Consider the following 27,980-nt stretch of genomic DNA (forward strand, 5'->3'; position numbering starts at 1 on the left):
GTAAGGTAGATTCTGGCTTAACGTTTTTACCAAAGTTAATATTTCTAGAGGTTTATTACAGATACTGAAAATACTAGACAGCACATTTTAATAATAAAAGCGAAATCTTAGCCCTGCTGCATATGTGGTGCCATCAACCCACCAAGAGCAAGAGGAAAGAACGATAAGAAGGCAGCAGGGTACCTTTCCAGTGCACTGCAGGTGTTGTCCTGGCACGGAGAGGGAGGTCACAAACATGGTAAAGCAGCGAAGCAAGAACACAGTGCCCATCAGGCTACAGAGCCTTCGCAGAAGTATTGACCTGTGAACAGAGTGACCAAAAAGGGAGAAAGATCAGAAAACAAACAAAGCAAATCCCAGACATCAGATGTTTCCTTAAAGAGAGAGAGCAAGCAGGAAAACTGCTGGACTCCTGGAAGAGGACAGAAATCTTAGAGATGATCACTGTCCAGAAGAACTTTCTGCAGTGATGAAAATGTTCTGTAAGTGCACTGTCCAGTAAGTTATCTACGTGTGGCTCTTGAGCACTTGAAATGTGACTAATACAGCTGAGGAACTGAATATTAATTTTATTTGTTTTACTAATTTAAATTTAAATGGCCACATGTGGCTACCACCTGCCATCTTTGACAGTGCAGACCTAAGACCATCACTTCATTAATAAGAAAACATGGCTAAGAGAAAGCAAAAGAGTCACATAAAAGCGAAGACTAGTACCTAGCCTGACTCTAGGCTTACTGTTAGTCCAATTACTCATATATTGCTTGTAAGTTATTTACTTAATGAGAGGTAAAGTTGAACACGTGGTTCTAGGAAATTTTTTGCTCATTAATATCACTGTAAATTTCTTAATGACAGTGCCTATCTACAAAATGTTATTTAACCTAAGTTAAACTTAAGCTATAAAATATTGAGTTGCTTTTAATATTGTTTTATATTAAGTATATCTCTAACAAAAAATTTTAAAGTGCATTGTAACATCTCTTGTATTGTTATATTATTATTTTTTAAGTGTCTTAAACTGAAACAGACTATAAGATTCTTAAATTCAAGGACTATGCTTTATACATTTTCAAAATGCTACTCCCACCCTTAAAAAAAGCACTGAACACAAAGTTAGTATGCTTCAAACTTCAGTGTGTACACCTGAGATGCAGCCTAGGATTCTGCATTTTAACAAGAGCCATGTGATTCTAATGAAAGTGGCACAGAAGATCCCATTTTGAGAAATACTTTCTCTGACTAAACATCAAAATTTGCACTTAACTGGCCACTGCTATGTTTTGCTAAATCTACAAAGGTTTCCTATAAAGTAATGTCTTTCTTGTTTTGAAGAGTGGATATATTTAAATCCACAGGGTTTTAGAAGACAAAATTAAACCAGAAAGCTGCAGAAATACAGGTGTTTTGTTTTGAAAGATTGTATATATTTATTTTTAGAGACAGGAGAAGGGAGAGAGAAAGAGAGGAAGAGAAACATCAATGCGTGAGAGATAACATCCAGCAGTTGTCTCTCACACGCCCCCAACCAGGGACCTGGCCCACATCCCAAGCATGTGCCCTGGCCAGAAATTGAACCAGTGACCTTTCAGTTCACAGGCTGGCACTCAGTCCACTGAGCCACACCAGCCAGGGCAGATACACATGATTTTAAACTACCTCCAGTTTTAAGCAATATTGCTACAAAATGGGAGAGAATGAAGTGCAATATGGCCCAAAAGTGTGACATGAATAGCAATCATCAACCTTTTTTCACTTTTAAAGCTTAGGATCTAAAGCCCGTCACTGCGGTTTCCCTCAAGCACTCCCTTGTGAGAAGAAAGGATCACAAATTCAAGAAAGTGTGCCTATTCCTCTTCAGCGATCGAAGACAATGAATAGCAGATCCACAAACTTTCTAGTTCTTTATTTTTTTTTGTTCACTATGCCTCATTTTTACTTACATCGAGTAGTTCCCCCTCATTAAGGCAGTATATAAGCCTCCCCTTGAACTTCTCTTCTTTTTTTTAATGAGAAAAAAAATCCTTCCCTCTATATTTCTTGGTGAAAGTGCTAAAGAAGCACTTTTCCCATTCAGCAATTTCCTCTACCACCTAAAGTAAACCATACTGATTAGGCATGCATGATTCACACAAAATAATCCCTTTTTAAATGGGCCTCCACCAAGCACAGAACCATTTTTTCCAACCGAACATTAGACCAGAGACTGTCCTTGGAGGAGTTTCTATTCTTCTACAGAAGTGACATTTTCAATGTTTCCAAAGAAAGATTAACAGCTAGATTGTCAATGGTTGGCCCATGTCTAAACATCTCTGATAGTTACCTGCAAAATGCTTCCAGAATATTACAAAATATGAAGATATTACCTCCAGCTGACTCTTTTGTTGATTAAAACCAAAACATGTTCCTATGTCAATAACTATAATGTAAAAGAAAATTGCCAACTAAAATGAAAGAATAAAAAAAAAAACAAACTATAATGTCACAACGACTAGAGAAGGAAATTAACAAGGAAACCACACAGGGAAAAACAGGTTTGATGACTTTACACAAGACAGTCAAAACACTTGCAGTCTTTTGATGGAGTTAAGTGAAGTACCTGTGTTTGTGAAGAAGAAGAACCAGGATCCAAATGTAGCACAGAATGACACCACACACTTCTGTCATGGCAAAGGCCCATGGGATTCTAGGAACACTGGAACAGAAAAAATTTACATTTGAGGCTGACAAGAAGTATTTGGACATAAATGACACCCCTCTTTTCCGTAAGATTCCCTTCGAATGATGAACTTAAAGTTGCTCTCTATAACTTTTATCTCTTTTCAGAGATGACGTCTGGAGAACCTGAGGTTAGGGGGACTGTTTCATAAAGTACCCCCTGCTTACCAGAATCTCTGTTGTCAGTGATTGCCAGTCACGGTTCTGTTAAAAAGTAACAATCCCATCTTCCCTCCCAGCAGCACTGTAGACCTGGATACAGGACTGCCCACCACAGATGCTAGGAAAAAGGCTCCTTGTTTGCATGATGGTCTCATTTCAAAACCCAGACAAGAGGGCTTGACCCTGACCCTTCTTTATTTATTGCGTCGGCCAAAAAGTCCGTATGGTTTTTTCCATGAAATAAAAGACACATTTTTCATTTTCACCAATAAGTTTGTTGATTTGGATATTTTGAGCATGTCAGGTATCTCCCATGTGGCATAATGTTGATTGTTCTTAATTAATGTCTCGATTTAACTGCCAGCAACTTCAACTGGTCTACCCAAGTGCGGAGCATCATCCATGCCATGCGAATCATCCAGCGAGAAATCATGGCATGAAACCTTGTAAACCACCTTTGACAGTCACACTGTCAAACCACCTTCTCCACATACTGTACAAATCTTTTTTTTTGCATTTCAGTTGCATTTTTACCTTTTTTAAAATAATAAAGCATAATATGCCAAAAATGTATATTTTCCTCTACCTTCAATATTAAAATGGCTTAAAAAATGCACCAATTTTGATAAGTTTTTTAAATGACTTTAATTATCTATTTTTAGAGAGAGGGGAAGGAAGGGAGAAAGAGTGGGAGAGAAACATTGATTAGTTGGTTGCCTCTCACACGCCCCCACCTAGGAGCCTGGCCTGCAACCCAGGCATGTGCCCTGAGTGGGAATCAAATCAGCAACCTTTTGGTTCCCAGAACAGTGCTGATAAGTTTTTTTTTAAAAATACATACTTACAGGACAGCTGACACAATACAATCTAACTAAATTGTTTCAAATGAAGTTAAAGACAACTAAGTGGTACTACAGAAAAAAAGAAAAACAAAAAACAAAAAAAAAGCCCGAACTTTTTGGCCAACCCAACAGCATACAGATGTCCCCCTTACCTGTGGGTACAGTTTCAAGACTCCCAGTGGATGCCTAAAACCATGGATCGTACCAAACGCTATATATGTTATTTTTTTCCTATACATACCTGTGATAGTTTAATTTATAAATTAGGCACAGTAAGAGAATAATAACTAATAAAATATAACAATTATAACAATATACTATAATGACAGTTGTATGAATATTGTCTCTCTCTAATGCAATATCTTCTTATACTGCACTCTCCCTTCTTGTGACAATGGGAGATGATAAAATGCCTATGGGATGAAGTGAGGTAAATGAGACATTATTAAGTCCAATAAAGGTTACCTGAACTCAAGCACTGTGATACCATGGCAGTCAATCATATAACTGAGATGGCTACCAAGTGACTAATGGGCAGGTAGCATACATGGCATGGATAGGCTGGACAAAGAGATGATTCACGCCCCGGGCGGAATGAAGCAGGACAGTGAAAGGTTTCAAACCCACTACTCAGAATGGCGCACAATTTGAAACTTATGAATTATATCTGTAGTTTTCTACCTAATATTTTCAGACCATGGGTGACCACAAACTGTGGAAAGTGAAACCCTGGCTAAGAGGGGACTACTATATTTGGTTTTGTTTTACTCCTTTATATCTTCCTGTCTCCCTTTGCTTTATATTTGCTCTTTCTCTTTTCTACTGATTTCTTTCCTCACCAAATGCACAGCTCTTGTGGTTACCCACTAGTAAAAGACATGGCATATTTCTTATTTTGAAAAGAATGAGGGTGTGGGAGGGAGAGAAAGAAAGAAAACAAAGAAAACAAAGGAAAGAAAGAAAAGGAAGAAAGAGGAAAAAAGGCAGAAAGAAGGGAAGGGAAGGAGAAGGAAGAAGGGTGGAGAAAGGGAAGGTAAGAGGGAGAAAGGAGATGGAAATGGATTAGTCCAAATAGGTCAACTCTGGGGGAGTGGGATTATTGATGGTTTTATTGTTAATCTTTGTACTTTCCACTAAAAATTTTTATTCAATGGCATGTTAATTTTATAACTAAGGAAATAAAGGTATTTTTAAAAGAAAATATGAAATCTTAAAGATATGAACAGTCTACCCCAAATCTTATTCAGAATAACTGAGGAGATAGCCCTGGCTGGCGTGGCTCAGTGGATTGAGCTCGGGCTGCGAACCAGGCATCACAGGTTCGATTCTCAGTTAGGGCACATGCCTAGGTTGCAGGCCATGACCCCCAGCAACCGCACATTGATGTTTCTCTCTCTCTCTCTCCCTCCCTCCCTTCCCTCTCTAAAAATAAATGAACAAAATTAAAAAAAAAAAAAAAAGAGTAACTGAGGAGAGTCTATCATCTTCTTTAAAAAACTTATATTTTACCTATTACTTTGGGAAAAAAAAGACTCCTCTCATGTAATTTTAATTTTTTAAGATTATTTATTTATTGACTTTTGGAGAGAGGGAAGGGAGGGAGAAAGAGAGGGAGAGAAACATCAATGTGTGGTTGCCTCTCACACACCCGCTACCAGGGCGCTCTAACCTATACCCAGGCGTGTGCTCTGACTGGGAAAAGAACCAGCAACCCTTTGGTTCACAAGCCAGCGCTCAATCCACCGAGCCACACCAGCCAGGGCTCTTTCTCAGTTTACTACCCCTTAGTTTTGATGGTGTGTATTCTCCAGTGTTTTCTAAGAAAGAAAGGCTGGAGGATAAACTTATTTTTAGTGTCAGATTTTTTGAGGTTTAATTTACAAACAGAAAAATTTGCCCTTTTTAGCTATACAGTTCAATGCGTTTTGACAAACATTCAGTCATGTAACTGCCACACATTAAAGATACAGAACATTTTCATTAGTCCAAAAAGTTTCCTTGTGCCCCTCTGTAGTCAACAGCTACCCCTCCTCACTTTCAGCCCTTGGGCAACCACCAATCTGATTCGACCCTTAGAGGTCTGCCTTTTCCAGGATGGCACATAAATGTACTCACACAGTATGTATCCGGATTCCTCTTGTGTCTGACTGTACTCATTCAGCATAACACATTTCAGATTCATCTATGTTTTTACATGTAATTATAATTCTTTATTCATTCCTTTATTTCTTTATTTCACTGGTTGATGAATATTTTGGGCTATTTTCAGTTTTGGGTGACTGTGAATAAAGACCACATACAGGTCTTGGCATGGACATGTTTTCATTCTTCTTGGGTAAATACCTACGAGTAAAACTGTTGAGTGTATGTTTCCTACTATGTTTCCTACTTTAAGTGTATGTTTAACTTCCTAAGAAACTATCAAATTGTTTTCAAAGCAGTTGTATCATTTTGCATTTCTACCAGAAATGTATGACAGTATCAGTTGCTCTGAATCCTTGCCAGGCCTTGCTATTATCAATCTTTGCTTTTTCAATTTAGCAATTCTAATAGATGTGGGGTTGGAGAGTAAACATTCTGAGACTTGCAAATTTAAAAATACCCTTGAGTCTAGACTTATACCTAACTGGTAGTTTGCCTGGACTGAGAATTCTAAGTTAGACATTATTTTCTCTCAGAATGTTAGAAACATTGTTCCACTGTCTTCCAGTTTCTACCTTTGCTAACAAGTTTGATGCTATTTGGATTTCCAACCTTTGTATGTTACCAGTTTTATCTCTTAAGAAGCTTTTTAGGATCCTGTTATACCCACTATTCTGAAATTTTTCATCTTATACTGGGTGCTCAGTGCGCCCTTTTAATATGAAAAGTCATGTCCTTTGGTTATGGAAAATTTCCTTGTATCGTATCTTAGTATTGCCCCCCTCATTTTCTCTATGTATTCTTTATAGAACCCCTACTTGTTCACTGTTGGGCCAAGTGGATTAACCTTACTTTTCTCCTCTATTTTTCATTTGTTTTACATGCTGGGCAATTTAATCAAAGCCATGTTCCAATTATCCTGATGGTTTTATTTTAATTTTTAAAGATTTTATTTATTTAGTTTTAGAGAGAGGGGAAGGGAGAGAGAAAGAGAGGGAGAGAAACATCAATGTGTGAGAGATACATTGATCAGTTGCCTCTTGTACACCCCTGACTGGGGACCTGGCCTGCAACCCAGGCCTGTGCCCTGACTGGGAATTGAACTGTCGACCTTCCAGTTCACAGGTCAGCATCAATCCACTGAGCCACCTGCTGGTTTTAAATTTCTACTTTCATTTTTTATTTTCCAAAAACCTTTTCCTCTGAATTTTCCTTTTTTACAGGCTACTTTTACTGTCTCATAGAATGCAACATCTGTTATCTGTGAGAATATGAATAATTATTTGTTTTGAAGTGTTCTTTTGCTCCCAATTTTGTACTCCCAGTTTGCTTTTTCTGTTTGCATTGGTCTGTTTTCCTCAAACGTCTGGTGATTCTTGACTGACCATTTACATCTGACAGTGAAGTACTTAAAAACAAACAAAAAAATTCACGTTCTATGTTCATGGACTGAGCTTATCAAGTCGTAGGTTTTACTATAGAGTAATTGAACTGAGGTCTGGTTAATGAGATAGGGCTATCTTCCCTACCACAGTATCTACAATTCTCTTCTCTTGTGCAGGTTTTCCAAGAAGACTGTTCTGTCTGGGGGATGGGGCTAGGCGAAAGTACAGATGGGAAAGAAGCTGGGAGTCTCAATGACCAGTACATAGATGTACAGTTAATCCTTTTGAAAACATACTGAAAAACAGGCACCTTTGTTCTCATGTGGACCTCATGTCTCTAAGTCCACAGTGCCTGACATTCAGCTACTTGGGAAAATATCCTACCTGTCTTCTGTTGGAGGCCAGCAGGTCTAAAAGCTTCTTAGATTGACTTTCAACCAAATCTCCTGTATTTAGCTCCTATCTGTATCTGTTCTTGAGAGATGCTTGGTGCCTCCTGTTTCGAGAGTTTTTCTAGAGTTTCATAGTACAAATAAACTCACCTCTTGGGCACTGCTAGTCCCACTCCCAATCTTACAACAGACACACACTTTCCACTTTCCAATTTTTATTATTATCACAACTTTTGCCTTCATAGGTTTATAGGAACTCCCCCTCCCTTTTACTGTCATTTTAGTGGAGTGTTGTGAGGACACTGTCAAATATGTACTCAATATCTCATACTAACAACACAAAGCTTATAAAATGCATAATATGCCTTTTTTCCTGGATAGAATTTAATCTTCTTTGGTAATTCAAAGTCATCATTGTGAACACTGATTATTACCTTGAACACAATAATGACCTCAAGGACTACTGAGAAATAAAGATGAGTTAAGCCCCAGATCAATGTGGTTTTTTCCATTATTTATGTTTTCTTTTTATAGTGCTTCTATTTCCTCCTTTGCTGTTACGGTTATCAGCTATCCCTTCATTGTTGTAAGTGGGCCCGTCTCTAGAAGCATCCCTGTCTCCTTCTAATTTTATGTTGTGCTGAAGCTCTTGAAATTGTGTCAAGTAAATTTTAGAAGCAAACCGATTGTAAGAGGAGTCAGAAATGGAAGTGCAGAGGAGGGTTGGCGCGGGGATTTAAACCCAGACTGTGCAGCTTTGGTGAGGGAGAGAACCATGTGGCTTTGGGGTGCTCCCTTTTGCCACGTGGCTTAGGAGGCAGGAGAAACTTTGCCTGGAAACTTTGCCTGGAGGTGAAAGGACTCTTGCTGGTGGGCCATGAGAAGGTACCACATGGCTTTGGATTAACTGGAGATCCCTGTAGGCAACACAGCTGATGGTGCCAGGAGCTGAATCACGGACTTCTGCTTCTTTTCCTGAGATACAGTACCCCAGATTAGGGCAGAGGGAGAAGGAAGGACTGTGTGTATCTGTGGGTATCCTAAAAGACTTTAAGATTTTAACGAAGACACTGGGTCACTGCTTTAAGTCTGTATAGCTTTAAATAAACACTTCCTTTCCTTTTCACACACAAAAATTTGTTTTCAGAAGCACACTCTGAAAGGAAGATCAGTGTGAATGTCATTACGAGTGTTCCCAAAGGAAAACCATAGGGCGGGGGGAAATGAGATCAGAAACACAAGGAAGCAAGGCAAGGGTGAGACATCCAGCACAACCCTGTGGGAACCTCAGGCAAGGATAACTTTGGCTCACTTTTATGGGGCATTTGGGAGACAGTATAGGTCTGACCTAAAAGTTGTCCCAATTAGGACAAAGATAAATGCAGTATTTGCACCCCACCTCATCCGTCACTGGTTAAGAGCTGCTGCTGGAGAGATGTAAATTTCCAAGCATGCCTGGCTCCCTTTTCAAGCAGGCAAAGTATGTTACAGCAGCCCAAGAGCAGCTCTCCAGCAAAGACACACATTTGCTTCATGTTGGAGTACCAGTGAGCAAGAAAATGGAAACCAGATCTGAGAGGATATAGGAAGAACCCTGACAGCCCCTGCTACCATTCTCCCATGAATAAAGAAAGTTTAGATACTTAAGAGCATGGAGCTGTGTAGTGGTGGCACAATTGAGTTAGGCAAAATTTGTTTTCAAATCCCCATTGTGAATTGAAAACGTGTCTATGCAAAGCTTTGTACGCTAATGTTTATAGCAGCATTAATAGTATCCCAAAATTAGATACAACTCAAACATTCATCAACAAATTGTAGCATCTTCATACAGTGAAATATCATTCTGTAATTAGAAGGAACAAAATACTGATGCATACTACTCTGTGGATGAATCTTAAAAACATCATGCTAACTAAAAGAAGCCAGAAACACACATACTGTATGACTCCATTTGTAGGAACTGTTCAGAACAGGCAAATCCATGGAAACAGAAAGCAGATTGGTAGTTGCCAGGGTGTAGAGACAGAAGGGAATGGGATGTGACTGATAATGGCTATGAGTTTCTTTGGAGGGCAATGACAATGTTTTGGAATTAGTGGTGATGGACGCGCAACTTTGTAAATACACTAAAACCACTGAACTGTACACTTTAAAATCCATATTACTCTTCCAGACGATTTTCCTTCTTTTCTCCCATTATGCCTTGTTATAGTCATCTATAGACCCTCAGTATCCATTTTCTCATTTCTTGAATATTTTAGTTTTTACTTCACTGTAATTTTTTCCAAAATACTGCTGTTGTAATTTGTGTTCTTTTTACTCGCTTCCCTTTTAACTTCTCCTATGACCTTGTCTTTTACTCTACTTCAGTGACTCACACCCATGTTTATAACCTGGATCTCGTCATCATCAAGATTATTCTTTATAATGTCAATTTCAAGAATCCCATACTAACACCAACCAACACCACTTGTCTCTCCAGCTTATGCCTTCTGGTACTCCAACTTCAATAATTCTGAGACCTAAAAGCCATTGATTTTACAATAATTCACTGTCCTTCATCTACCTCCTATCTTTACGTCCCTCCTTACTCAACTGAACCATAGTAGGTCACTGTAATCGCTCCTTTGCTTCTTTTTTCTTCATTGTACACTGCCTAACAAAACTTCCAATTCTGCTTAAATCCAATTATCTACTATTCCTTTCCTGTATCTGTGCAGTTGAGTAAGGCTGGCAATACACACAATGCCAACATGACTACTAACCAGAAGGAGGCCTTTAGTGCTGCCATTGTATCATACAAGTCTATTCACTCTCCTAGATGACTGTTTTACACCTCGTCTCAAACCACCACACTTCTCTCCATTCTAACTCTCTGTTCACAAAGAAAAGAAAAACAACCAGGAGAGCATTTTTTAAGGTTCCACGATCATATCCAGCAACATTGTACCTCTGCTTCCATCTTTTCTACCTTCCCCTCTGTTACAGATGAACAGTCCCTATGCCTAAGACCAGCCTCTCCAACCCAGTGGATCCCATCCCTTTTCATATACTCAAGCACATGACTCCAACAATGCACCCTCTCCTCTAACATCACCCCCCAAATTGGGTCATTCCTATCCTCAATTCAACAAACATGCTATAATATGGCCCACCTAAAACAAAACCCTGGTAATTCCAAACCCTTTCCTCCTCTCCCCATGCTCCAGCTTCATTTTTCTCTACTTCCCTTAAAGGAAAACCTCTAAGACCTGATTGTTTCCAATTTCTTTCTTCCCATTCTCTTTATCTCTCTTCATATTTTTTTGCCCATTTTTTACTCTGAAAAATTCTGATCATACCAAAAGAGAAGCTGAAAGAATAAATACTTTATAATATTCTTCACTTAAATCTAATTGTTTATAATAATTAACATTGTTCATATTTGCTCTATTTCCCTCTTTCTATAAATACCCACATGCATATATACTCCCTAAGTAATTGCAGACATTATAATATTTTCTCCCCGAATACTTTATCATGTATCTCCTAAGAACAAGGGTGTCCTCTTCACAACCCACTACACTATACCCAGGAAACTGTAACAATGATTTGGTGTTATATTAATATGTGGTCCATATTCAAATTTTTCAAATTGTTCCAAAAATATCCTTTTCAGCAGTATTTATTTTTTTTAACATAGGATCTAATTAAAGTTCATGCATTACTCTTGGTTGTGTCTCTTCAATTTCCCTTTCAGTTCCCTCTGCCTGGCTTTTGTCTGCCATGACACTGACATTTTTGGAGAGTCTAAATCAGCTAGCTGTCTTATAAAATGTTCCATGTTCTGGATTTGTCTGATAATTTTCTCAGGATTACATTAGAATACATTTTTTGGCAAGATCATTACATAGGTGATTTGTGAACACCATGTTCAGTGCATATAGTTATCAGTTTGTCCCACCATGATATTACCTTTGACTATTTGGTTAAAATGACACATCAGGTCTTGCCGTGGTAAAGGTACCTTATAACCCCTGTAATTAAGTATTATGTGAGTTGCTACTTTCAGGTCATGTAACTATCCTGATTCCCAATGGCCTTTCACCTAATGGATGTTAGCATCCACTTGCCTGAATCAATTATTATAATGGAGATAGCAAAATAGTCAGGCCAGCCATAGTTATTTGTTGATATTATTCTTGAAGAACTTTCCATCTCACCCCACCACTCTTTGCTGGTTTTGTTTCTCACTATAGATCACTGATTCTTTTTCTTATTCAATACAGAAGTAGGCAAAAGTAGGTTTACAGTTGTGAGTACATGAAACAGTTTATTCTTGTATTATTTAGTATTATTTATTTATATCACAACTGTAAACCTACCCTTGCCAACCCCTGTATATTGTAATTCATTACCATAACTATGCTTTTTAATGTTCCAATTGTCCTAATTTGATCAGTGGGAGCCCCTTCATACCAGTTCCTATGTCCTTTTGATATGTTTCCATTGGTTTTGTGTACTTCCTTGCTTTATGGCACAAGATCTGATTCAGGCTCATTTTTCATTTTCTTTGCCCCAGACTTAAAAATCAGCCATTTCTCTAAAGAGCCTTGGTCTGGGGTTACTTTCAGTAGGTATTGGTATTTAGAAACCACGATATGGATGCTAATGATGCTCACTGCTACTGAGTTATTCCTGCAAATCTTTTTTTTTAAGATTTTATTTATTTTTTTAGAAAGAAGACAAGGTATGGAGAAAGAGAGGGAGAGAAACATTGACATGAGAGAGAAACATCAATCAGTGCCTCCCACATGTGCCCGATGGGGGACCATGTCTGCAATCCAGGCATATGCCCTGACCAGGACTCAAACCGTGACCTTTCGCTTTGTGGAGTGATGCCCAACCAACTGAGCCACACAAGTCAGGGCTTTCCTGCAAATCTTTTGTACCCATTCACAGAAATCTTCCTTATTCTTTTTCTGATTATACCTTACTCTATTGTATAGATATAACTTAGTATATTCTGCTCGTTTTCCATAGATAAGCATTTAGAATATTTACAATATTTATACTTATTACAAGTAATGTCATAATAAATAACTTTGCACATATGTTGTTTCATATTTATGGAGATATACTTTTAGGTACATTCCAGTAAGTCTCACATTCTCTCTTGAATCTATTAAAGTCAGGCTTGTGCCCTTATTAACTTTTGTCAAGGTTACTGATGACAACACGTTGATAAATCCAGTGGTCCACTACCCTCATCATACTTGGCCCCTCAGCAACACTTGACAGAGCTAACTATTAGTTATTCCTGCTTTCTCACCACCACCAGCACCAGCCCCACCACCGCACCACCAGAAAAAAAAAACACCACAATGACACCACTAGCACCTACAACAAAAAAAAAAAAAAAAGAAAAAAAAAGTATTCCTGCTTTCTTAAACTGCTTTTTTAACTTGTATTCCAGGATACATAACACTCTTTCTGCTCTGACATTCTCAGTCTTCTTTGCTAGTTTTACCTTACTTCTCTGATCTCTAAATGTTATAATGGTCTTGGGCTCACTCTTCAATCTTCCCTTTAATTTTCCCTCTCACTTCCTAGGAGACCTTATCTAACATCATGGCTTTACCTATGCTGGTAAACCCTCCAACTCAGCTGAAATCTCCCCAAATTCTAACTTGTCTTTCCAACTCTTAAGTTATTTGGTATAAAAGATAGGTCAAACCTGACAGCTCTAAAATCAAACCCTTAATTTTTCTCCATGTCAGCTCCTTGCAGGGTGTCCAAACTTTTGCCGTTTCTGGGTCACACTAAGAAGAGTTATCTTGGGCCACATGTTAAATACACTGCAACACATAATCACACACACAAAAATCTCATAATGTTTTAAGTAAATTTACGATTTTCTGTTGGGCCACCTTCACAGCCATTTTGGGCTGCATGCGGCTCGTGGTTGTATATCCCTGTTACAGTCTCTCCATTTCTGTAAAGGGCAACTCCATCCTTCCAGGTGTTCAAGTCAAAAATCATGGGATAATTCCTGACTTCTCTCTTTCACTTATACTTTACATATTAATACATCAGCAAATCTTTTTGGCTATACCTTCAAAAGTTATACACACACACACACACACACACACAGAAATGTATCTATCTATCTAGAGAGAAAGATTGACTCACACCATCTCTACCACTGCTAACCTCATCCAATGCACCTCATCTTTGTCTAGGTGAATTCAATAATTTACCTAATCCATTTTCCCACCTCACTCCCACCTCCAGGCTATTCTTAATACAACTAGAGGAAACCACTAAAATGGAAGTTAGTTCACTCTACTCTTCTCTTAAATATTTCCCAGTGGCTTCCCTTTTCACTCAAAATGAAATCTGTAAGTCCTTACAACAGTCTCTAACACAATCTAGATTCTGGTCTTCTCTCAACACCTCATCGGCAACTGTTGTTATCCCATCCTTCAGTTGGTGTTCCTTAAACATGCTAAAGTGCACTACCAATTCTGGATTGTTGCACTTTGCTGTTTCCTCTGCCTAGAGTACTCATTCCTAGCTATCCACATCTTCCTTACTTCCTTGGGGTCTTTGTTTACAGATGGGAACACTGTATAGAAGAGGGAAGGAGATAGAGGATCTACCAGCTTCTTAAACAGCTTTCATCTGATGCTCCTTATTTTAGCACCACCCTTTCACCTCCAATATCCAGAGCTTTGAGAAATCTGAAACATAGACTGGGTTGGTTCTCGGTTTTCCTGACTGCTGTTTTAGAATTAGGTTATTTTAGGTCTGCTAGTTGCCACTCATCCATCTGCTTTCAAACTTCCAAAAATGTGCAGCTATATTCTCCTCTCCTATCTGCCTGATTCTTGTGAGCTTACAATGTAAAGCAAACAAACATTAAGAACCTCTTGACTATGCTTTCAGTTGGGGTTTGAGAGGGGATAAAATGTGATATGTATGTCATTTTGCCATCTTAATGTGGACATTTTAATCTATTTGATTAAAATATATAATTATGGATGTGGAAGAGGATATAAGGGGGATAAATAGTAATGGAAAAACATACAATAAAAAAAACCCCATATACCATAAGGCACTTTCAGAAGGGCAAAACACTTTATAAAATAAACCAAAAAAGCACTACAAGCTTTAAAAAGAATTTTTAAAATCATAAATATAAAAACTAACATTTTGAGGTTTGTTCTAGTCTTATTTTCCAAATATACAGACTATTCTTTTTTAATGCATTCAGAATTTCATATAAACAACAGAATACTATCAGTGAATCAGTTTGTACTATTTGTGATAATTCCAATTTATTGGTGATACAGGGAACTCCCCAAATTTTTGGAAGAGTAGAACCCCAATCATTAAAGTAACCAAATTCCATTTATTACAAACAACATTCTGGAAAACCCCTTTAAAATCTTAAGTACCATATATATTATGGAGCTGTAATTATAGAAAAATAAATTTAATAGTGGTCTTTTCCACTCACCTAGGGTTAAGGTCTAATTTGTTCGAAGAGAAAGAGGCAATTTCAGAGCATATCTTTCTATACTATTAGATAAAGCAAATGGAAAGTGTATATCAAGCAAAACAACAATAATAAACAACAGTTATCATAAATATGCTCTTATCATTGCTGTTATAGCAATCTTCCACAAATTTGGCAACTGAAAACAAAACTTACCTGTCTAAGAATATATCTGGGAGTGGTGGGTAGGTCTGCATGTCAGGCACTCGCTCATGGACTATAACCATAACGAAAGATGTAAATCCAAATACTATAAAAACATATATACAACTTAATATGGTCTTCCAGTACTCTGGGTCCAGTCTTCGAACAGAATGTTTGTTTTTACCATTCATGTACTGGTATTGATCAGAATTCAAATCAGCAATGGGTCCATCACAGTCATGCGAAGGCTCCCCATTGCACAGCCACTCTGCGTTCTGAAGAGCACTGATGAAAGGGGTCATGGGACTCATGGGACTGTCACTGTTGTATCCCATCTCTTCTAAAACATCAATATGTATTTTCTGCAATTTTCGGACAGAAAGCATTAACCGTTTAATGTCCCCTAAGATTTTGATTTCCAGAGGAGGAGACCGGAGATCATATTCAGTCAATGTTAGCAATGTGATTCCATCAAGCCGGTGCTTGTTGCACAATATGTCCACATATTCAAAGAAGCCTTCATCCTTCAGCCACACAGCTACGTGCTTGGTAGTCCAGCGGCGAATGCAGAGTTGATTAGGACCAGCCATTTCCTCCTGCACTGTCTATCAAGGGAAGACAGGAAAACAAAACAAAAATTTCAGTGTGTCCCAACAACTCCTGTGAAGACCAAATAAACATAAACACACCGGAAACTGTAATTTACCTATGCTGCCCTATTGGCTTCTAGAAGAGAGTAAAAAACAATTATTATTTAGTAGTGAGTTCTCAATAGATTAACATTCTAATAATTTTATGCATATAACACCAGTGGCAGAAAGGAGGCTAATAACTAAATGTTTTTACAAAACACTCTTCCAAAGCCCTGGCTGGCGTAGCTCAGTGGATTGAGCGCAGGCTGGGAACCAAAGTGTCCCAGGTTCAATTCCCAGCCAGGGTACATTCCTGGGTTGCAGGCCAGAACCCCTAGCAACCACACATTGATGTCTCTCTCTCTCTGTCTCTCTCTATCTCCCTCCCTTCCCTCTCTAAAAATAAATAAATAAAATCTTAAAAAAAAAAAAAAAAACACTCTTCCAAATGGCTCTTCCACACAATAGCTAGCAGCTATAACTTAATTAGATAAAGCCTAATGTTGAAAACAATGGGGAAAAAATCCATTTTAATATTTTTCATAAAATGAGATATACATAGAAAGATTTGTTATATGTAAAAATAAAATTTCAGAAATCTTCATGTTTGTGGAATAAGTATCTGCCCCCCAAAAGAAAAAAAAAACAATACCACAAAGGCAGACAGATAATTTCAGAAAACCCCTATATTAAGCATATTTCAATGGACTATACAAATAACAATTTCTAACAGACATAAAGCTTTTAAACTAGATATAAAGATCTACAAATATCTTATTAGCCCAGTTCTCTCTGTACTTTGAATATTTCATTATAAAACTAAATAATTTCCTTCTTAAACAATCATTGAGATTTTAGTTATAAAAATTTTAAAACAAAACTGTCATCTCAATGTACCCATAAATATGAGGACCCAGTTTTATACTGCAAATTATAAAAGGCTAATAATGTAGTATTACAAAAAGTAGAAATAATTTTTACTACTTTGACCCCACACAACGCTATTTATGTTCTTTTTCCACTTTGAAACTTTCAGTTACTTGGGCCAGTATCAGGTTTATAAACTTTATCAGATACACAGGAGACAAAGGCCTACATGTAAAAAAAACTATTTCCCTAACGTACTTTCTCAACTACTAAAGCCTATTGGTTTTCTGACATTTTTCCAGATCTCTCAAAATCATATTCCCTTCTGAGATAATTTTTATAAAATATATAGGCAACCTTTAAACTATTTCAAAAAAGAATAAAGACGTATACAACAAACACCCACGTGCCCACTACACTATCTGAAAAAAATTAAACAGATCCAATACAAATGTTCTGTTTCTCAGCCTGGGTATTAGTTTACAGGTATGTTCATTTTGTGAAAATTCATCATGCTAGATACTTATGCTCTATTCTACACTTTTCTCTCTATATATTAAATTTTATTTAAAACGTTTGCTTTTAAAACCAAAACAAAACATCAATACAAGTGAATGTCTTTCCCTGATAGCATCTCCTTCCTCTCCTCCCAGATGTAATAATTACTGATTTTGGTGTTTACCATTCTCTTATAACTTGCATTTTGGGCTATGAAAAAGCTGCTATGCTTCCTTAGGCTGAGGAAAAGTAAAAAGCTGCTACTGTTCTTCATTCTCTCCCTATTCACACAAACTCTTGCCATTAAGACATAATCACTTGAAAAAGGCAGATACTTAACTATGTGAGCACCACTTACACCATCAAAAATATTTGGCAAACAAGAAATACGCTCATTAAATATTTATTTCTTAATTACTAAAAAGCTTCCTAGTTCTTGGAAGCCTTAAATCATATATTGTTTCCAAACAGAGTGTTTAATATTATCAATAAACAATAACTTTTCAGTCTCAGAAAATTAACAGCACACCCATCTTTAAGTTATCTGCATGTTTTAAAAGGCTGTCTAATTCTTATACTGGAGAACTCCAAAAAAACTCTTACTCAACTCTTTTTTTAGGTATAGCATATAACCACCACCTTAAAATCCAAAGAATTATGATTTATTCACTTTAACACATGGAATTTATACACATTGATGTATATCATTAATTATATAAACATATGATTCCATTAACATCGGATTTCACTATTCTTTAGTTCATCTACATAGCCAGATGGTTTCATACTACCCGCTACAGACAGGACATATCTTTTCCCTAAGGTATGCTCTGAATAAATTACTTCATCCTTGAATATCCAACAAACACAAGCTACAAACTCTGCAGCAGTTACGATGCGGCAAATTTGAGAAGTTTATCTCATACAAAACAAGGCCCAACTTCTGTCATTTTATTTCTATTTTGCTACCTTTCCCCTTTCTCCAACAGCTTACCACAGATGGATTCCAAGTCACGCCCATCCTTGTTGCATTATTCTCCAGTACAGTTTGTATCAGAGACTGCTCAAAACAATCTTCTACTTCATTATTTTTTCTGTCTTGTATCACCAGTTATTTACGCTCTCAATCAGACTAACAAACAGGCTTTGATGGTAGTGTTTCAACTGCTAGAAAATGAATTATCATACAGGAAGTCTCCTGGAAGTCTGTGAGCCTGCTGTGGCCATGCCCTCAAAACATGATGCATTCCACAGTTGTGCTTCATCAGGTTAGGGCATGTCCTTTAATTGAAGGCTACTACATATAGTTAGGGGCCCACATTTAGCGAACACCATGAAAACCTGCATTGAAGAGGTATATTAAAAATTGTCAGGTTTTAGGGCCAACTTAATACTTATGTTGTGCCATAAAAACTACAGGGAACAGGAGACTTTGAAACAGAACATGACAGCAAATCCACAAAATGAAGAAATTAGGTTAGTAAATGTTTAAGAACACTTTCTGCTTTAACCAATAATTAATATGAACCAATTATCAGTTAAGGAGATTTCTGCTTCTAACCAAAATGTACCAAGAGGAACCAGATTTACCCTCCCATTTGAAACGACCAAAAAACAGACAAAACATATGAAGGTGGGGAACAATTTCAAGACCCTGGCCATCAGACAACAAAGGAGATCCCTGAGAGACAGGTGCTGGTGAGCCCTTCTACCTTGAGAGTTTTTAGGCCGTGAGTGGCACCTGCCAGAAACAGTATGAGGCCCGGCCACTCGCTAAATTGAGAAGATAGAGCTGAGAGTCTGAAGAGATCAAGGTGGCTAGTGTTCATGGGATAGAATACTAGAGAGGAGAAAGATGCACAGAGAACTTGTTATGGATTGAATGTCTGTGTCCCTCCCCCGCAAATTCACGTTGAAATTCTCACCCCCAGTGGGGTGGTATTAGGAGGTGACTAAGTCATGAGGGCAGAACCCTTATGAATGGAATCAGTGCCCCTATTAGAGATACCCCAGAAAGTTCTCACCCCTTCAGCCCTGTGAAGAGAGAAGAGGACCATTTATAAGCCAGGAAGTGGGACTTCACTAGACACAAAATCTGCTGGCATTTTGATCTTGGACTCAGCCTCCAGAACTATGAGAAATAAATGTGTGGTTTTCAAGCAACCCATGGTATTTTTTTATAGCAGCCTGAACAGACTAAGATGGAACTCCAGAGATCTGCAGAATGTCTCCCTTGAATATGCAGCTGAATGCTGACCAGTGCATATATGTGAGGAAATCAAACAAGAATGAAAGAAAAAAGAACCATCCAGAAAGATTACAGAGAACAGGGCATAGTACCCCCACAAGGCCAATAAAAGTGCCTACAGCAAACAGACTGAAAAAAATTTTTCATGATTCACGGGGCACTGGGTAAAGTATATAGGAAGATCTTGTCATAGTGCTAAGGCAAAATTAACCCTAAAACAGTAATTCTCAATAAGTGGGGGGCGGCTTGCCAAAAAACATACTGCAAGTTCTGGAGACACAACTTCGGGGGGGGTCATCTAAAGAGTAGAGGCTAGGGATGCTGTTAAACATTCTACCAAGCACAGGACAGCCCCTCACAAAAAAGAATTATCTGACCCAAAATGTTGTAGTTCTGATATTAAGAAACCCTGACCTAGACTCACCACATCTCTAGTACAGCAGAAAAAATTTTAAAAACAAGACTCAAAAGGATCACCTTGTTTTTAAGAAACATAACTACACTCCACAACAAGAACATTAGTAAGAATAAAAAGTACTCAGCACCCAACAGGTAAAATTCATAATGTCTGGCATCCAATCAAAGATCATCAGGCATGGCCCTGGCCAGCGTGACTCAGTTGGAACACTGTAAACAAAAGGTTGTGGGTTCAATTCCTGGTCAGGGCACATTCCTGGGTTGTGGGTTTCATCCTTGGTCCACGCAAGTACAGGAGGCAACCAATAGATGCTTCCTTCTTGCATTAATGTTTCTCTCTCCCTTCCTCTCTCTCTAAAAGCAATGAAAAAATGTCCTCAGGTGAGGATAAAAAAAAAAAAGATGATCAGGCATGAAGTAGAAAAATTTATATATGATGAGTAGAAAATCAATATAAATTAAAGCAGATAACAGACCAAAGAAGGAAATTCTGCAGATTAAGTGACAATATATGTAATGAAATACACACTCAATAGGATTAATATTTGATTAGACATTGCAGAAGAATAATAAAATTGAAGACATAACAATAGAAATAGTACAAATGAAACCCAAGAAGAGATTTTTAAAAAATTAAGAGAATATTTTTCTGCCTTTAAAAGGAACCTTGAAGTACCTTAACTGAAATAAGCCAGATACAAAGGACAAATATTGTATGATTCACATAGATGAGGTACTTAAGGGTAGTTAAATTCACAGTTACAGGAAGTAAAATGGTGGTTTCCAGGGACTGGAGGTAGGAAACAATGGCGAGTTATTATTTAATGGTACAGAGTTTCCATTTGGGATAATGAAAAAGTTCTAAAATAGGATGGCTGTGATAACTGCACAATATGAATGTACTTAATGCCACTGAACTTAAAAATGGTTAAAACAGATTTGTTTTGTTTATTTTACCATAATAAAAAAATCAAAAGAACATCAGTGATAGGTGGGACCACTTCAAAGAGCCTAGAAGAGGTGTACTTGTAGTCCCCCAAAAATAAGAGGGAGAGGACAGAAAAACATTTGAAATAACAATAACATTTTCCAAATTTAGTGAAAACTATGAACACATATACCTAAAAAGCATAATAAACTCCAAACACAAAGAAAAAAACTACACCAGGCCATATAATAATCAAATTGCTCAAAACCAGTGACAATGAGAAAATCTTAAAAACAAAAAGAAAAAATAAACATTATGTACATAGGAAGAAAGAAAAGAATGACAGTAGATTTTTCACTAGGAATAATGGCAGCTAGTGAACAGCGAAACATCTTTCAAGTAGTGAGAAAAAAACAGTCAACCGTTTTCTATGTCTGGAGGAATATCTTTCAAAAACAAAGGTAAAACAAATATTTTTAGACTCATAAAAGCCAGTTTTATCACAAGCAAAGCTGCACTACCAGAAATGTTAAAGGAAGTTCTTTAGGCAAAATGAAATTGTTACCATATGAAAATAGGAATCTAGACGCAAAGCACTAAAGACCTCTGTAAGGGTAGCTATATGAAAAAATACATCAGTAAAATACACGTCAATAATAGCACAGAATTTGGGGGAAATAGACTTAAAATAACACTCTTCAGAAAAGGAGGAGTATTTTTTAATTCATTCCATGAGGCCAGCATTACCCTAATACCAAAGCCAGACTAAGACACCAAAGAAAATAAAACTAGATTTCCAATCAAGATGGCAGCGTGGGCAGACACAGTTCACTTATTCGCACAACCACATAAAAATTACAACTAAAATACAGAACAACCATCACTCAGAACCGTCAGAAGTCAAGTTGAATGGAAGTCGAACGATGACAGAATTAAAGAAACCACATCTACCCAGATTGGTAGAAGGGGTGCAGACACAGAACATGCTGATCCCACACCCAGTGCGGTGGATAAAAATTGGAAGAGGAAATCTCAGGAGTGAGGAGTCCCAGACCTACACCAGGCCCCCTAGCCCAGGGTTCCAGTACCAGGAAGATAAGTACCCACAACTTCTGGATGCAAAAACCAGTGGGGATTAAGTAGGTGGAAGAAACTTCTGGAGCCCCAAGCAGTTCCTCTTGAAGAACCCACACACGGACTCATCTACTCAGACTCACTCCCTCTGAGCTCCAGCACTGGGGTAGCAGTGGCATACTGGGAAAAATTGAAGTGTCTGGCTCAAGGCAAGCAGAGGCCATTGTCCCTTTTCTAAACCTTCCCCCAACAGAGCCACCAAGCTGGCAAACTGGGCCATACCTGAGGACTCCATCAACCTGGCTAACACTGTTTGACCCTCCTTGGAGGTCCCCACAGACTCGGTCCCACCCAAGCTGCTTTTCTACATGAATGGTTGGTCTTGGCTCATGCGGAACAACTTCCAAAATCCTCTCAAACAAGCAACAGCTGGACTAAGTGAGCCCCAGGCCCAGCCCAGCTCTAGCAGCAGCCAGCCTAGATTCATAGCTTGGCTTTGCCTGGGAATCTCCAAACCCAGCACAGGTAACAGCCATCTCAGATTGCTTTATAGCTCAGGCAGGATGGCCCCAAGCAAAACACATGTGGGGGCTGACCTTGGCTTGCCACCATCAGGGAAACCCCAAGGCCAGTGCCCTCAGTGGACAGCTATAGACCATGTAGGAGCACCACTACCCTGTCCCTGCACAGCTAAATCCTCCATGGAGGGCAGAGGTTGGTGGTGAAGTGCTCACAGCCAATCCTTACAGCTGACTGGCTGGGGTAAACCCCTCCCATTGATCTGCCAACAGCAACCAAGGCTCAACTACAAGCGGAGGATGTACTCAGCCCCCAAGAAAGACACACCTTGAGTACCCAACTTAGGTGATAGGGGAGGCTGTACCACTGGGCCTGAAAGGACACCTACAACTGTAGGCCACACTACCAAAACACTGAGTCAAAGCTGTTCTATCTAATACACAGAGACAAACACAGGGAGGCTGCCAAAATGAGGAGTCAAAGAAACATGGCCCAAATGAAAGAAGAGATCAAAACTCCAGAAAAAGAGCTAAACAAAATGGATATAAGCAACCTATCAGATGCAGAGTTCAAAGTACTTGGTTATAAGGATAACCAAGGGACATAGTGGGGATCTCAGCAGCATAAAAAAGATACAGTTAGACATTAATTGAAATAAATAACAATTTACAGGGAAACAACAGTGGAGTAGATGAAGCTAAGAATCAAGTCAATGATTTGGAACATAAGGTGCAAAAAACAAGAAATCAGAACAAGAAGAAAAAGGAATCCAAAAAAATGAGGATAGTATAAGCAGCCTCTGGGACAACTTCAAGAGGTCCAACATTCACATCATAGGAGTGTCAGAAAGAGAAGAGAAAGAGCAAGATATTGGAAATCTATTTGAAAAAATAATGAAAGAAAACTTCCCTAATTTGGTGAAGGACATAAACATGCAAGTCCAGGATCACAGAGAGACCCAAACAGATGTAAAGAGGACCACTCCAAGACACACCATAATTAAAATGCCAAAGGTTAAAGATAAAGAGAGAATCTTAAAAGCAGCAAAAGAAAAGAAGTTACCTCCCTACAGGGGAGTTCCCATAAGACTGTCAGCTGATTTCTCAAAAGAAACTTTGCAAGCAAGAAGGGACTGGCAACAAATATTCAATTATGAAAAGCAGAGACCAACAGCCAAGATTGCTCTACCCAGCAAAGATATCATTTAGAATGGAAGGGCAGATAAAATGCTTCCCAGACAAGATAAAACTAAAGCAGTTATCATTATCAAACCATTATTATATGAAATATTAAGGGACTTATTTAAGAAAAATAAGATCAAAACTATGAACAATAAAATGGCAAAAATACATGTCTATCAACAATTGAATCTACAAAACAAACTAAACAAACAAGAACAGAGACAGAATCATGGATATGAGAGCATTTTGATGGTTGCCAGATAGGAGAGGATTGTAGGGGAGGGGTGAAGTTGAGGGGATTAGGAAGTACAAATAGTTAGTTGCAGAATAGCCATGGGGATGCAAAGTACAGTAGAGGAAATGGAGTAGCCAAAGAACTTATATGCATGACCCATGGACATGAACAAGAATGGGGGCACTGCCTGAGGGAGTGGGGGCGTTCAGTGGAGGGGGGCAAAGGGGGAAAAAATCAGGATAACTGTAATAGCATAATCAATAAAATATAATTAAAAAGTATTACAAAAAAACAATAAAAAAGAAAACTATTGCCTGATATCCCCTGAAGTACACAGATGCAAAAATTTTAAGCAAATCTTAGCAAATAAAAACCAACGATATTTTTAAAAGATAATACATCATAACCAAGAGGTGTTTATCCCACAAATGCAGTTAGTTTACCTCTTGAAAATTACAGTTCACCTTATTAATAAGCTAAAACTAGGATATCATATGATCATTTCAAAAGACATACACACGCAAAAAAACATTTGACAAAATCCATTATTTACTCCTGATAAAAACTCTCACCAATCTAGGCATAGAGAGAAACTTCATAAACTTCATAAAGGTACAGTATGATATCTTTGAAAAACCTATAGCTAACATTCATTCTTAATGATGAAAGACTGAATGCTTCCCCCCTAATATCAGAAACAAGGTAAGACTGTCTGCTCTCACCATTTCTATAAAACACTGGACGTCCTGGCCAGCAGAAAGGCAAGAAAAAGAAATAAGAGGCAGACAGATTAGAAAGGAAGAAGTAAAACTGTTATTTGCAGACAATATGATCATTCACGTAAAATGTTCAATGAAATCTAAACCAAAAAAGCTACTTGAGTAGTAAGTTATTTTAGCAAGATTGCTGGATATAAGATCAACATACAAAAACCAACTGTGTTTCTGTATAGTAGCAATAAACAATCAAAAATAAAATTTGTAAACACTACCATTAACAATAGCATCAAATATATGAAATACTCAAGGATAAATCTGACTAAATATGGGAAAGACCTTCATACTAAAAATCATAATAAAATACTGCTAAAAGAAATTAGAAATCTATAATGAGAGATGAGTGGTTCAGAAGACTCAATACTACTAAGATGTCAATTCTTCCCAAATTTTACCTACCAATTCAGTGCAATTCCAATCAAAATCCCAACAGGCTTTTTGTTGCTATTGATAAACTTACAGTCATGTGTTATTTAACAATGGGACACATTCTGAGAAATGTATCATTAGGCAATTTCATTGTGCAAACATCAGAATGTGTTTACATAATCCTAGATGGTACAGCCTACTACACATCTACGTTACATGGCATAGCCTATTCCTCCTAGGCTAAAACCTGTACGGAATACTTCAGGCAACCATAACACAACTGTATGTATTTGTGTATCTAAACATAGAGAAAATATGATATAAAAGACTAAAAAATTGGACACTTGTATAGGGCACTTAATTATGAATGGAGCCTGAAGGACTGGAAGTTGCTCTCGGTGAGTCAGTGAGTGAGTGAATGGTGAATGAATGTGAAGACCTAGGACACTGCAGTACTGTACAGTACTATAGACTTTATAAACATTGCATATTTATGCCACACTAAATTTATAAAACACGAGATTAAATCATGCATGAAAGAAAGTGAAGCAATCAACACGAAATATACGAGGTTTAACATGGCATACTGTTTTGCAGTAAACTTTTTTTATAAGTAATATAATGATTAAAAGTATAGTTAGTATATAATCTCAGTAACATAGTTGTATGTGCTATACTTTCATATGACTAGCAGTGAGGTGGATGTGTTTACACCACCTCACAACTGTTGTGCTACAACATTATAACAGCTACGATGTCACTAGGCAATAGGAATTTTTCAGCTTCGTTATAACGTTATGGGACTACAGTGGTATGTGGAGTCCATTGTTGACCAAAACTGTCATTTTGTAGCACATGGCTATATTTCCAAAGTTCATATGGAAATGCAAAGGACCCAGAATACCCAAAACAACTTTGAAAAAGAACAAAATTAGACAGCTGATTTCAAGATTTGTCATACAGCTATCTGAAAGCGTGAAGCCAGAGCCATTGCTATCCTGGCACCATTTGCTGAGCAGGCCTGTGACCTTGTTAAAAACATGACTGCCATCGTACTCTTCTGAGCTTATCCCCAGGGCTGGAAATTACTGGAAAGCAAGAACAGAACTGACCAATCCCTACAGCCATGGGCAGAAGATAACACTGGAACAAACTGCAGCCTGGTAACAACCCTCTACTGCCCAGGGGCCTCACAACAGCAACCCTCCACTCTTTTTTAATCCAATTGTAATCCAACAAAACCTCAAAGCTCCCACCCCTCAATGCTAGTGTATCCCTCCACACCATGCCCCTTTCCTTTCTTGGAGAGTGAATAAAAACTAGATTCTCTGCACTTTCTTCTCTTTGTGGATTCTTTCACAGCCCATGTCACTGACCACCCTAACGCTATCTTATACAGTACTGCAACAAATACTGACCACCCATATTTCTTCCTTTTATTCCAAAAACCAGCAACTTCTCCTGTGTTGAATATTCCATGTACTCGGAATCTCTTTCTCCAGGAAAAGCCCAGTCCTTTTTAAGGGCTTGCTTGATTCGGTCAAGTCCAGTGAGGACAATCTCCCTTTCTTAGTCAACTGTGGAAGAAAATATAACCTAATCACAGGAGTGACTGTCTACCACATTCACAGACTCCTCCCATGGAGGGCATTTTAGAACTTTATCACACTACCCTAATCAACATAAAGCAGTACTGGCTAAGATAAACAAATCAATAGAAGAGAACAGAGAATCAAGAAATGGACCTACATGTATATGAATGTCTCATTTTCTACAAATGTGCAAAAGTAATTCAATGGAGAAAGGATATCCTTTTTATCAAATGGTACTGGGACAAACGGATATCCATATGTTAAAAGTATCAATCTATACCTCTCATCACATAAAAATTAACTCAAAATAGACCTAATGTAAAACCTAAAAATAGAAAACTTCTAGAAGAAAACATAGGAGAAAATCCTTCTGACCGTAGGTTAGATAAAGATTTCTTACATGACACAAAAGCAAGCTCTATCAAAAGAGCAAATTGATAAACTGGACTTCATCTGTCTGCATAGGGGACTAATGAACTTTTATGATTTTTAATCTACAAACTTCTGCACTGTATAACTCTTTCAACATATTTCTATAATAAAAAGAAAAGTACATAGAAGCAATATATATTCATTGAAGAACATTTAAAAATTTTTAAATTACCCAAGAATTATTGCTTTTAATTTGTTATATATAAATTTTCACAGAATGTTCTATATCAGAAATCATACCATAAATAATTCTGTATCATTTAACTTAACATTACTGCATGAATCTTGTCTAATGGTATTAAATTATCCTCTGAGGACATTCCATTGCATGGCTATACAATAATAAAATTTGTCCATCTCCCCACTGTTGGCAATTGTTCAGAATTTTATTACTCTTACAAATAGTACTACAGTGCCTTAGGTTAAATTTCTAGAAGTGGGAAACTGTATCAAGGACAACTCTGACGTACGTCACAAAACTTTGATCCACATTTCAAAGCATTACACATAAAGCTTGGTACTTGTCCCAAATGTGAATTTGTATATATAAAGAAAACATTTCAATTTGAGATAAAATTTTTAAAAGTTTATTCTGAAATATAAGCAACTAAGAAATTACTTAATTATAAAAGGTTGATACTATTTTATCAAAGCACTGAGAGTACAGTGTACTCAGGCAGAATCATTAATCCAACTCAGTTCCAAGTCATAGATAATGAATAAACAAAAGCAGCTGATTGTTCCGTACAAAGCTGAACAAAAGATATCTTATCTACTGGGTGGACCATGGCTAGAAATTTTTTAAAGAGATTTTTAAAAATGCAGTTTTGAGCACATCAACTCTTTTATTTACTAGCAAATTTCTTTCTTTGGTTCCAAATTTAGTT

The 27,980-nt window shown here is 37.6% G+C and overlaps 1 protein-coding gene across 1 annotated transcript in view; it reads right to left on the minus strand.

Moving 5' to 3' along the window:
* The window catches only part of SAMD8 (sterile alpha motif domain containing 8), a 68,336-nt gene that overhangs the window by 17,096 nt on the left and 23,260 nt on the right, over positions 1–27,980 (minus strand). Inside the window, exons 2-4 of the mRNA XM_028511669.2 lie at positions 15,338–15,930; positions 2,600–2,695; positions 184–301 (exon numbers count right to left, since the gene is read on the minus strand). Of these exons, the coding sequence (XP_028367470.1) occupies positions 184–301; positions 2,600–2,695; positions 15,338–15,930 (807 nt within the window). The remainder of the gene's footprint in view (positions 1–183; positions 302–2,599; positions 2,696–15,337; positions 15,931–27,980) is intronic.

This window comes from Phyllostomus discolor, chromosome 5 (genome assembly GCF_004126475.2).
Source record: "Phyllostomus discolor isolate MPI-MPIP mPhyDis1 chromosome 5, mPhyDis1.pri.v3, whole genome shotgun sequence".
Taxonomy (NCBI): Eukaryota; Metazoa; Chordata; class Mammalia; order Chiroptera; family Phyllostomidae; genus Phyllostomus; species Phyllostomus discolor.